At 37.2% G+C, this 12,257-nt stretch overlaps 1 protein-coding gene across 10 annotated transcripts in view; it reads left to right on the top strand.

The window, feature by feature from the left end:
* Window positions 1-12,257, top strand: part of LOC150104358 (intermembrane lipid transfer protein VPS13A-like) — a 2,072,875-nt gene that overhangs the window by 1,021,467 nt on the left and 1,039,151 nt on the right. For all 10 annotated transcript variants that reach the window (XM_090396324.1, XM_090396319.1, XM_090396320.1 and 7 more), the window contains one exon: window positions 6,465-6,609. In XM_090396324.1, coding sequence (XP_090252450.1) covers window positions 6,465-6,609 — 145 coding nt within the window. The remainder of the gene's footprint in view (window positions 1-6,464; window positions 6,610-12,257) is intronic.

Raw genomic sequence — 12,257 nt, 5'->3', positions numbered from 1 at the left:
AAGACCAGGCAAGGTGGATGACTTGGTTGGTGAGGGTAGCTAAAGAGTATGAACAGAAGTTAGCTAATGAAGCCAAAAAGAATCCAAAAGAGTTCTTTCGATATGTAGCCAGCAAAAGAAAGAGATTATGGAAGGATGACATTGATTGGAGAAAATGGTATAAAGACAGCTGTTGCAGAAGGTGTAGTGGAGATATTTAATGAGTGGTTCATAAAGGTCTTTCAATCTTGTGAATGTGACTTCATGGAGAGATTGAGAGCAGTTGATGATTGGGAAGAGAGAGAGAGACTGACTGTAAGTGAACAAGAGGTGTATGGGGAGTTGAGCAAACTAGATGTAAATAAGATTATGGGACTTGATAATATATCACCACGTATTCTGAAGGAATGTGACAAGGAGTTGATGCCGGTCTTGACATATTTTTTTTTAATACGAGTCTTAAACTGGGTCAAGTTCCTAAGGTGTGGAAGGAGGGCAAGATTGTGCCACTTCATAAAGGAGGTGATAGAACTCAAGCAGCAAGTATAGGCCTATCATGTGTCAGGTGTTGTAATTAAGTTGTTGGAGAAGTTTGTGAGAACTAGGATCCAGAATTGAGTTGACAACAATGGTATTATCTTTGATGGACAGAATGGATTTGTTAAAGGATTTGCTATGGATTTTAGTAATGTACTTACTTATTACAATAAGGTGACTGCTTCCGTGTGCAGAGGAGAGGGATGCACAGTAATATACTTTGATTTCACAAAGACTTTTGATAGATTAATCCATGATAAGTTGATGGGGGTTGGATATTAGATTGATGCATTGGATTGGAGACTATCTGATAGACATCAACAAGTTGTGTATTAGGGAGCGATATCCATGAAAAGGAAAGTTACTAGTGGTGTGCCTCAGGGGTCTGTTTTAAGGCCATCACTGTTTAACTTGTATATTAATGATATTGGTGTAGTAGAATCTGAATCAAACAAATGAATATCTCCATCCAAGATTTAGATGGAGATATTCAGTTGTTTGCAGATGATTCAAAGTTTGGACGAACCATGAAGGGTAGAGAAGATGTTGTGGCCTTACAAGAAGACTTGAATAACTTGAGTGATTGGGCACGGGAATAGGGTTGTGAGTTCAATGTTGCAAAATGTAAGATTTTAAAATTTGGAAAATAAAGATGGGATGATGCAGAATTTATGCTTGGTGAGGATATATTGTCAGAGGTGGAGGAAATAAGAGATCAAGGGTGATAGATAGTGGATATGGATCTGAAATTTAGGGGACACATAGTCAAAATTGTGAAGACAATATGAAGGCTTCTGGAAATTCTTCTGGGAATGATGCAGAGGACACTGACTTGTAGAAGTAGGGAGATTCTTGTTCCATTGTGTAAGGCTTTGATTAGGCCACAAGGACTATTGTGCACAGATTTGGTCACCTGGTTTTCAGAAGTATGTATAGATGTTGGAAAGGTCCAGAGGTGACTAACTAAGGTAGTTTCTAACCTCTGGAATTTTGAGTATGAGGGAAGATTGAGAAGATGCAACTTGTAGAGTCTGGTGAAGGTGTGAGTAGGGGAGTGAGAAGCAGGTTTTTTTCATGCATAGTTGTGAATGATTGGAATGCCTTGCCTCAGAGTGTGGTGTTTGCAGTGTGTTTAAAGCATGGTATGATGAGCTGTGTGTATGATAAAAGGACCTTCCAGATGTGTCTTTGATTCCATGGGGTCTTGGGTAATAATAATAATAATAATATTGTGTTCCCCCCCCCATGTCTAGTACCTCTGCTTATTTTAAACTATTTCCCCAGATCATCACCTATTCTAACTGCTGCAACTTGATTCTTATAAACATCTTTTAATATAACTCTTTTGCATCAACTTTGCATCATTACTAAACAGCTGGTCCCAGTATCATTAACATACAAGTTAAGCAATGACAACGACAGTCACCAAACAGATTTATGTGGCATTTCACTAGTGACCTTCCTCTTTTGAGATACCACTCCTCCATATATAACTTTCTGATACCTGTCCGACAGCTAATCAGCTATCCAACTAATCCCATCTGTTTAAGTTTTGCTACCACCTTGTCATGTGGCAGTTTATCAAAGGCCTTTGAAAAGTTGAAGTACACCACTGTATATGCATTTCTTTCATTGAGTGAGTTTTCCACCTTGTTGTAATAGGTGAGTAGATTGTTGAAGTGTGACCTTTTCCTAATATACCCATATGGCTCATCATAAAGGATATTGCCATTATTGACTCACTTCTGAATCCTACTCTTCACCAACTTCTTTAATACCTTAACAGCAACATCCCAGACACACAGATTGACCTATAATTTGTAGCCTTAGTGTTATCCTCCCCCCTCTCTCTCTCTCCCTTTGTGAAATGGAATAATTTTTCCTGCCTTGAACTCTTCCTGTTTCAAAACACATGTTAAATAGTTGCATCAAAGATGCCATTAATTGCAAAGGACTTTTCCCAAAGACTTTCCCAAAAAATTTTATATATATAATATATTTTATATATTATATATATAAAATAAAAAATATAAAATCTTTATCAAATCCTACTCCTTATTAACATTAAGTTTCCTCTTATATTTCCTGCTCATTCACCATCAGTTCCTTCTATCCTCCAGCTTCTCCTGAAGCTGTCTTCACAAGGATGAAATCCAATGATAAATTGATCATTGAATAATTCAACTATATCCTCCATACTGGTTACCAATCTGCCAGTGTCATCAACTAGCATCATCTTCTCATAGTGATTTTTCCTTCTACTTGCCAACATATCGAAAGAACTCACTTGGAATTTTCTTAACCTGATTGAATAATTTTTTCTCATACTCCACTTTTGCCTCTTATCAACTGAGTCCTTCCTGGCCTGCTCCTTGTACACCTAATCATTACCAACATTCATCTTGCATTGCCTCCACAGTGCCTTTTTCTTTTCCAGTTTTCATGCTTAATCTCTTCATTCAACCATTTTACTCCTACATTGTTTAGACTTTTCACTGTTGAAATGTGCTTGCTACTGTTAAATAGCTCTTGATCAATGCCCATGTAGCATCTATATACTTCCCACTCTTCTTTCCATACTATATCTCCCATTTGTCTCCTAAGCTTTCCATAATCACCAGCCTTGTAGTTCCACATATATCTCTTCTTTATAGAAGTTCTCATGTGACTAGCTGCAACCCATGTGTTAACTTCATGGTCACTCTCTCCAACTAGGGGAAAGTTAGACACTTCATTCACAATCACATCCTCTGAATATAACCAGATATAAGACTCTTAACCCTCATGTGCATCCCTTAAGAACTCAAGAAACTCGTTCTTCTTATTCCCTGCTGCAATCTCTTCATTCTAATCAATATTGCATATTAGACTACATATCGATCTACTAATTTTTAGTTCATCTTCTCTTTGTACTTGTGTGACAATTTCTTTTTCTTTGTTCACTGCATGTCATGTTGGTCTTTCAACCTTCAGATTTCCTTCAAATACTGGATATTGTCTCAGAGATATTCACTTTGCACACTCCCTTCCTGTTATACAAACTATAATCTGAACTTCAAATTTTTGTCCACCATTATGCAAAATCCCTAGCCTCATCATTTTCTTGTAGCATAACCTCACTAATATAATATGCCACAGGAAATCTCATCACACTAAAATTTCTAACTTTGCACTTACTAACCTTAAACTGATAGCCATTTTCTTTTGCCCAAATTTCCAGCCAATTAAAATCATTTTGTAAGTGCTGGATATCAGTAGCATCCCTGATTGCCCTGCCTATGTTCGCATTATTGGCAAACATTTGCACATCTCCTGTTAGACCCTTCCTAATATCATTAGTGTATAGATTGAACAACAGTGGTCAAGCACTGAACCCTAAGTTACATCAGTGGTCACTTTAAAACTGGCAGATTCACAGCTACTGTATACCACTTTTTGATATCTGTCTGTCAACCATCCATGATCCAAGTCAAGCGTTTATGTACTGTTTGCACAGATTCTCCCAGACTGACCATCTTTCTCTATGCCATACGTAGAGAAAACTTTTGCAATGTTCAAAGAGTCTTCTGAGGTAATTCATTCACATAGCACATTAATCAGAAATCAAGGAATTATGTTTCGATATCCAGAATTTTTTTTGTGTGTGTATGTACAATTCAAGACCATTATTATGTCATCAATCATCTGCAACTTTTAAACAGCATATACTGACTGCTCATGATGCCTGATGATGCATGTGATTTAATGACTAGCTAACTGTTTACTCTATTTCAGTTTGTAAAATAACAGCTTTGAAGCATTTAGATCTTTTGTAGTTATCTTGTAAATCTTTCTAAAGATGCTATCAGCCAAAAATTATCAGAAAAAAAATTCACTAATGTCTTCCCCCCCATATAAGGAGTGGGGGGATTTAGCCCTATCTAACTTTAGGAGGTGATGGGGCAGTTCAATCTTCACTTGTAGCCAATCAGAGATGAAGTGAAGCAGCTGAAAAGTGCCAGCATCTTGTGTTCCTTAATCCTAACACTATATTTATTGTCTGATATAATGTTGGTTCCAGGGCCAATTTTCTTAACTTTACAGAATGAAAAACTCAAGTTTCCAGATATACCAGAGTTTTCTTCTCAAATTAACCTAGGTCGTCGACTTTTTTTTTTTTTTTTTTGAGTTAATCTATGCTCTCTTTCGTTTTTTTTTTTTTGATGCATCACTTAAATGTAAGAACAGTATTCTACGTCATTCCCAGCCTTAAAATTCTTTTCTTATGTTAATGATGGTGTACCAAATACCTCCCAAAATATTACTGATGCTATGAAGAACAGAGTCAAACTAGATACCTTAATTCAAATGGTGCAAAGACAGACTAGTTTATACAGTTTATACCACACCAAAAATACCATGTGGAAGTGAAATTTGGACAATGCACAAAGATTACTATCATCTGAAATTAAATTTATGAGAAAAATAAGATAATATACCCTACTTGATGACAAAAGAAATGATGAAAGAATTATTATTATTCAGGCCTCCATAGAGTCAAAAGACTCGTCGTGGGAGGTCCTTCCTAAGAACATAAAGTCTGTCAAGACTCATCGAGGGGAGGTCCCCCCCCCCTCCTAAGAAACACAAAGTCTATCATACCACTCCTTAAACTCATTGACCGTTCTCGCTCTCACCACTCCATCAGGTAATGCATTCCACGGTTAAACCACCCTCCACGCAAAGAAACCACTCCTCACCATCTTGCTCACGGTTTCCTTTCGTAACTTCCAGGGATGGCCTTTTGTCATCACTCCTTCCTGCTGTTCAACCAAACCAAAGAACTTCCCAGTGTCAACCCTGTAACCACCTCTCAACAGTTTAAAAGTCTCAATCATATCACCTCTCCTTCTTCTATCCACCAAACTCTGCAGTCCACATTCCCTCAGCTGATCCTCATAACTATCCTTGTACAGTCCTGAAACCATCTTTGTCATCCGTCTTTGTATCCTTTCCACAGTTAATTTATCCCCTTCAAATCCTGGGGACCAAATCTGAGAACAATAGTCCAAGTGTGGTCTGATCAGACTCTTATACAACAGAATGATAACCCTCTTATCTCTGCAGGTTAGTGCCCTTCTCATAATTGCAGCAATCCTCTGTGTTACCTTCACCACCTTTGCAATATGTCCCCTAAACTTCAGATTTCTATCAACCATCAACCCCAGATCTCTTGTCTCCCCGACTTCCTCCAGTATAACTCCTCCCATAGAGTATGCAGCATCCCATTGATGTTTCCCAAATCTCAAGACCTTACATTTTGCTGCATTAAACTGATATCTCCATTCATTTGCCCATCTATCTAGCTTATTCAAATCCTCTTGCAGGGCTACCACATCTGCACTATTACTAATAATCCTTCCCAGCTTCGCATCATCCACAAACAACTGAATATCCCCTTGCAATCCACTGGCAATGTCATTAAACCAAGAACCAACAACAAATCAAAAAATTGCTGATGCTGCGCTTCAGTATAATCCATCCAGATAGGAAGGAGTAAATTATTCATAATGAGCATGACAGACTGTGCAGAGAGACATAAATAAGTGCAGTATAAATTCTTTTTTTTATATTGTTCTCTGCCAGAGGTAAAATAATGTATCCATTTAATCTGTCTGAACTTCTGTCATTCTTCTGCTTTCCTGAAATCCATTAAAAACACAGGCATATGACTGTCATTGTCTATTCACAGTTTAACTTGCAACCTACTGAACAAACTCTGATATGTCTGTAGTTAATACATATAATCCAATATGTATATTGGATAACTGACAATCTTAATGTAATTATGCTTATAAATTATGTAATTCTTGTTGATCATTTGAGTATTCATTTTTAGAAAATGCATGAGACTGATTTTGAATTGGTAGGAAACAATAAAGGATAAAAAACAATACAATTCTTTCTAGGGCAATTATTTTGTTAGATGGTTCCATGGAGAGTCAAGAAGCAATATTAGAACCAATGAAATTAAGACTGGATATTAAGAGAAGCCTGTCACACCATAAAGAAATTTTGATGTTTGATATACTTGGCAGTATGGAGATAATAAAGGTATGTTTATATATATATATATATATCCATTTGGCTATTTTATTAGGTTACATGGAGGGCGATAAGAGCACGAAATACGTTGCTTGAGACAGTGGTGAAATTTCAAATAACGAATAAGATTAAGGAGTGATACAATAAATTTTGTATTTCCTTTATGAAGTAGGGCATATAGGGTTATAAATACATATAAATTATTATACGTATATTAGTGTTTTATAATGTGATTAAATTATCTTTAGTATGTTATTTGAAAAGAATTATAGAGTACAAATTTGATGATTTCAATATATAGTGCTGGATTTAATATTGTACTGAAAAATATATGAGCTTGGGGGAAGAAATGGAAGGATAAAACCAATGAGTGTGCCCATGAACTATGTGCATGTGTAAGAGAATTGGAATTAATCTGTTGAAGTTGTTCAGTCTAAGTCTCAGTTCTGTCAGGGTTCCAGGGAAGTGAAAAGAGAGTAAGATAATTGCATTGCATAAAGGTGGCTCCAAGACAGAGATAATTAACTACAGACCAATTAATATATCAGCATTATAGTTTAAAAACCATATATTAATGGTCATTAAAATAATGGAAAAGTTTGTTAAATGTAAAATCCAACCTTTACTGGATAGGGAGGCAATAATCTATAGTAGGCAGCAAGGCTTTGCAAAGGGTAGGTACCGTCTTAGTAATTTATTCACATTTTATAATAATGTTACATCAGAATTGGATAAAGGAAATGGCTATACCATGATATTAATGGACTGTGCAGAGGCATTGACTGTACATCCACAAACTGTACTTCCTTCTCCTCAAACAGCTAGTGGAGCTGTTTGAGGAGAAGGAAGTACAGTTTGTGGATGTATGGCATGTGTTTAAGGTAAGAATTAAATTACAGATGAGATGGGTTGCATTTAAATTACTTTCAAATGAGTGTACTGCAGAAAATGTTGCTCGACAGAAGTACAGTGTGTGAGATGCGTGCAAGAGATCAGAAGGAAGAGATGAAGGGGAAAAATCAGGAGAATGGTACTGAAGAGACGGACGTGCTTGGCAGTGGAAACAGTAGTAGTCTGAGAGATGAAGAGAGAAAACAAGAATGCAAGAGGAACAGGAAAACGGGAAAAGCTCGGGTGGACAGGGTGACATGACATAGGGAGATTGGACGTTGAAAGTGGCAGTGAAAGTGCATATGAAGATGTAGTATATCGCAATGTGGGTAGGGAAATTGAGACTGAGTATAAAGGTGATTGGGCAGGTGTGGTGGGGAAATTACAACCAACTTGGATAGGATGTCTATAGATCTAAAAATGAACTGCTTTATTTATTTGTTTACAAATGCCAGAAGCATCAGAAATAAGGGGGATGAAATGGTTTCAGTGATTGAGTATATTCATCCCAAAATCATTGAATAAGTGAAACATGGTTGACTAAAGATGATATTGTAACAGGAATAGAAATGGAAGGATACAGTATTTTTCACTGGGATAGAAAGGGCAAGAAGGGAGGGAGAGTGTTGCAGATAATAGCAGGGGAATTAAGTCCACATAAGGTAGACATGAAAGGGGAAAATAGTGGCAATAGTTATGAGGCAGTGTGGTGTAATGTGGAAGTTGAGAGGAAGACATATTTAGTTGGAAGATGCTATAAGCATGGGAATGTGGAGGATGGTGATAAAGAAATGTATAAACATGTTTGATTAGTGAACAAAGGAAGGGTAATTATTATGGATGATTTTAATTATGGTGGTTCAGATTGGAATCAAGAGATAGCATTTGGGAATAAGCAAAATGAATTTCTCAACTTCTTGAGAGATAACTCTCTCAGGCAGCACATAACAAAGGGCCCACGAGGATCTAGAGTTCTAGATCGGTTCGTTTCATCAGAGGATGTAATTGTGGGGGGGGGTCACACTTTCCTCCAGTTGGTGAAAGAGATCATAAAGTAATCACCTGTGTTGTGGCTAGTCATATGTAGACTTTTGTGAGTAAATGATATATGTGGAATTGTAAGGTTGGTGATTCTGACATGCTTAGGAGATAGTTTGGAGCTATAACATGGAACAAGGAGTTGAGCAGTAAGGAAATAAATGCTACATGGGAACTGACAAAGAAATACATAACATCATCAATGTGTGAATGTATTCCGAAGGCCAAAGAACAAGCCAGGAGAGTGACTCAGTTAGTAAGGAAAACAAAAGTAGAGCATGAGCAGCAATTGGCAAATCAGGCAAAGAAAAACTCTAGAGTTTTTTAGATATGTGGCAAGTAGAAGGAAGAAGGATCATGATAAGATGAGGTTAATGGGTGAAAGTGGTAGAATGGTAAGGTGTTACAGAAGGCATTGTTGAGGTATTCAGTGATCAATTTATAAGGGTGTTTCATCCTGATCCGTGCAGGATCATGAGGAATTTAAGTGTAGAGGACATAGGAGGGGATGGCTTAATTGTGAGTGAGCAGGAGGTATTTGAGGAAATAAATTGATGTCAATAAGGTGATAGAATTTGATGACATATCCCCACACATCTTAAGGGAATGTTCCAGGGAATTGGTAGTAGCTTTGGCATGCCTGTTTAATAAAAGTCTTGCAACAGCAGTTCCAAGGGAGTGGAAGGAGGGTAAAATTGTTCCACTGCTTAAAGGTGGTGACAAGACTGTAGCTTCAAATTAGAGGCCGGTCTGTATACCTGGAGATGTAGTAAAGGTACCGGAGAGATTGGTGAGAAGTAGGATACAGAAATGGATTGATAACAGCAGTATTCTTTGTGGTTATCAGCATGGATTTGTTAATGAGAGATCATGTTTCACTAATTTACTTATGTACCATAATAAGGTGACAAATTCCTTGGACTGGGTTGATGCATATATATTTGTGCACTTAGATTTTGCAAAGGCTTTTGGTAGAATGCAACACAACAAGCAGTTAAATGAATTGAAACAGATGGGATTGGATAACAGACTTCTGAGTTGAATCAGTGACTGGCTGTCGGATAGGTATCAGAAAGGTGTATATGGGGGAGGGGGGGTCCGGTATCCTGAAAGGTTACTAGTGTGTGCTGCAGGGGTCAGTTTTGGGGTCATTGTTGTTCAATTTGTATGTTAATGATATTGGGATGGGCTTAACTAGTGATATGCAGCTGTTTGCAGATGATGCAGATTTTGCAAAGGCTTTTGGTAGACTGCCACATGACAAGTGGTTAAATGAATTAAAACAGATGGGGTTGGATAACAGACTTCTGAGTCGGATCAGTGACTGGCTGTCGGATTGATATCAGAAAGGTGTATATGGGGGGTGCAGTATCCTGAAAGAGAAAGGTCACTCACTAGTGGTATGCTGCAGGGGTCAGTTTTGGGGCCATTGTTGTTCAATTTGTATATTAATGATAGTGGGATGGGTTTAACTGGTGATATACAGCTGTTTGCAGATGAAGCAAAATTGGAGAGAGCAATGCAGAGTCAAGCAGATGTTATGGCCTTACAAGAGAACTTGCGTGATTGGGAAGGTAAGTGGAACTATCAGTTCAATGTTTTAACTGGTGATATACAGCAAACAGCTGTATATCACCAGTTGAAATTTGTTATTTCAGGTTGACATTTCAAATTTGGTAAGAAACAATGTGATGCATAGTATACACTTGGTGGGGAAACTTTAAAGGAAGTAGAGTAGATGAGAAATCCGGGAGTGATGGTGGACAAGGACCTTAAATTCAGGGGTCACATTGCACAAGTTGTGAAACATCACATCAGATAATGGCAATGATGTGGGGGATCCTGTCATGCACAAATAGAGAAGTTATGATGCCAATGTATAAGGCCTTGGTCAGGCTTCATATGAATTATTGTGCACAGATTTGGTCGCCGGGGTTTCATAGTGATGAGAATATGTTGGAAAGTGTCCACAGAAGATTCACAAAGGTGGTCAGTCTTTGGAATGTGGAGTAAAGGACAGGTTGAGAGAATGTAAGTTGCAGAGCCTTGTGAATAGGGGAAAGAGGGGGGGAGATATGATTGAGACATATAATCTAGTCAGGGATTGTTATCGAGTTGACATGGAAGAGATTTTTCATAGAATGAGAGAATTCGGGGGGGAATAGAACAAGAGGCCAGTTGCTGTAAACTCTATAAGGAGGAATTGAGCAGAGTAGTGAGGAGTAGGTTCTTTGCACGGAGAGTGGTTGGTGAGTGGAATGCATTGCCCAAGTGTGTTGTGAGTGTAGACACATTGAATTAATTTAAAACATTGCTTGCAATAGTGTGTACCTCCCACAATGAGTCTCTGACTCCATGGAGGTTTGGTGATAATCTTAATAATCATAATATCACATCAAAAACTATTACAAAAGTTGGAAAAAATGGGATTGGATATGAAGCTAGCAGCATCAGTAAAGGTGGATGACAGACATAAAGACATGAGAGTAGCATATGGTGGAGTGGAATCTAGGAAAATGAAGGTGACTCGTGGACTATCTCAGGGTTTTGTTCTAGGCTCACTCTTCTTTAATTTTTTATATTATATAGGGAAAGATTTAAGGTGGAATATTTAGTTGTTGGCAGATTATGCAAAACTAATGAGAGCAATAGTTGATAAAGGTGATGTAAATATATTGGCATTGTGGATAAAAGATAACAATTTTCAATTTAATGTTGCAAAATGTACGGTTATGCACTTCAAGGTAAAAAAGGTTACATACAATGTATCATATTGATGGCACTTTACTGAAGGAAATGTATGAGGCTATGGACTTGTGGATAATGGTGGACAGAGAGTTGAAATTTAGATGACATATTACAAAAGTTGCTAAACTAGTGCAAATGATCACTTGGGTGTTTAAAAACACACTTACTGAAGAGAGAGAGAGAGGGAGGTTTTTATCTCTTTATAATGCTATGATACATCTTGACTACTGTGCACAGATTTGGTCATCTGGTTTCTTGTGGATCAGGAGGTAGTAGAGAGGATTCACAGACAAGTGATAAAGATGGTGATATGTCTTTGGAATAATTGATGTGAAGTAAATTTTGCTGTATATGACAAATAGTCAGAGTACTAGAGGTCATCCATGGAAATTGTGTAAGGGCGTGGTTAGTAGGAGCATACAGACTAGATTTTTTGCATGGAGAGTGGTGAAGTGAAATGGAATGGCAGAATTACTTGTGAGTTCCCTGATGGTGAATGATTTTAATGAAATGATTTTAAAGATTTTGTGTGTAAAATATTTAGTTTCGTTGTCCCACAGTGAGTCTCTGGGCTTCATGGAGATACCTTATGATGATGATCATAATTTTTTTTTTCTTTGTTCTAGAATAAATAGAGATAGTTCAGTATAAGAATGTTGCAGTCATAGTGATGTTCAATTAAGCATACCTTGAAAGAATATATTGTGGATAGGAGGCATTCTATCTAGATTGACAGATAAATTTGTAAACCATAGTAATTTGTCAGATGTTAGTGTGTTTTTGCATAGTGCCAAAATGAAAAACTTTTATATGGAAAAATTTAATAAGATATTCATACTTATTTGGAAACGATCTGTATAAAATTGAATAAATCAGGAATAACTAAATGCAACTTCATAACTGTTATCCCTAGATTCAGTAGCAAAGAATGCATTAATACATGGTTAAGCAAAGATAGACTGGAAATTAAATAAACTGTG

The sequence above is a fragment of the Typopeltis vanoorti genome, chromosome 8, assembly GCF_054136105.1.
Source record: "Typopeltis vanoorti isolate ZY-2024b chromosome 8, IOZ_Tvanoo_1.0, whole genome shotgun sequence".
Taxonomy (NCBI): domain Eukaryota; kingdom Metazoa; phylum Arthropoda; class Arachnida; order Uropygi; family Thelyphonidae; genus Typopeltis; species Typopeltis vanoorti.
The sequence above is the reverse complement of the archived record's forward strand: the minus strand, read 5'-3'. Positions and strand labels throughout refer to the sequence as shown.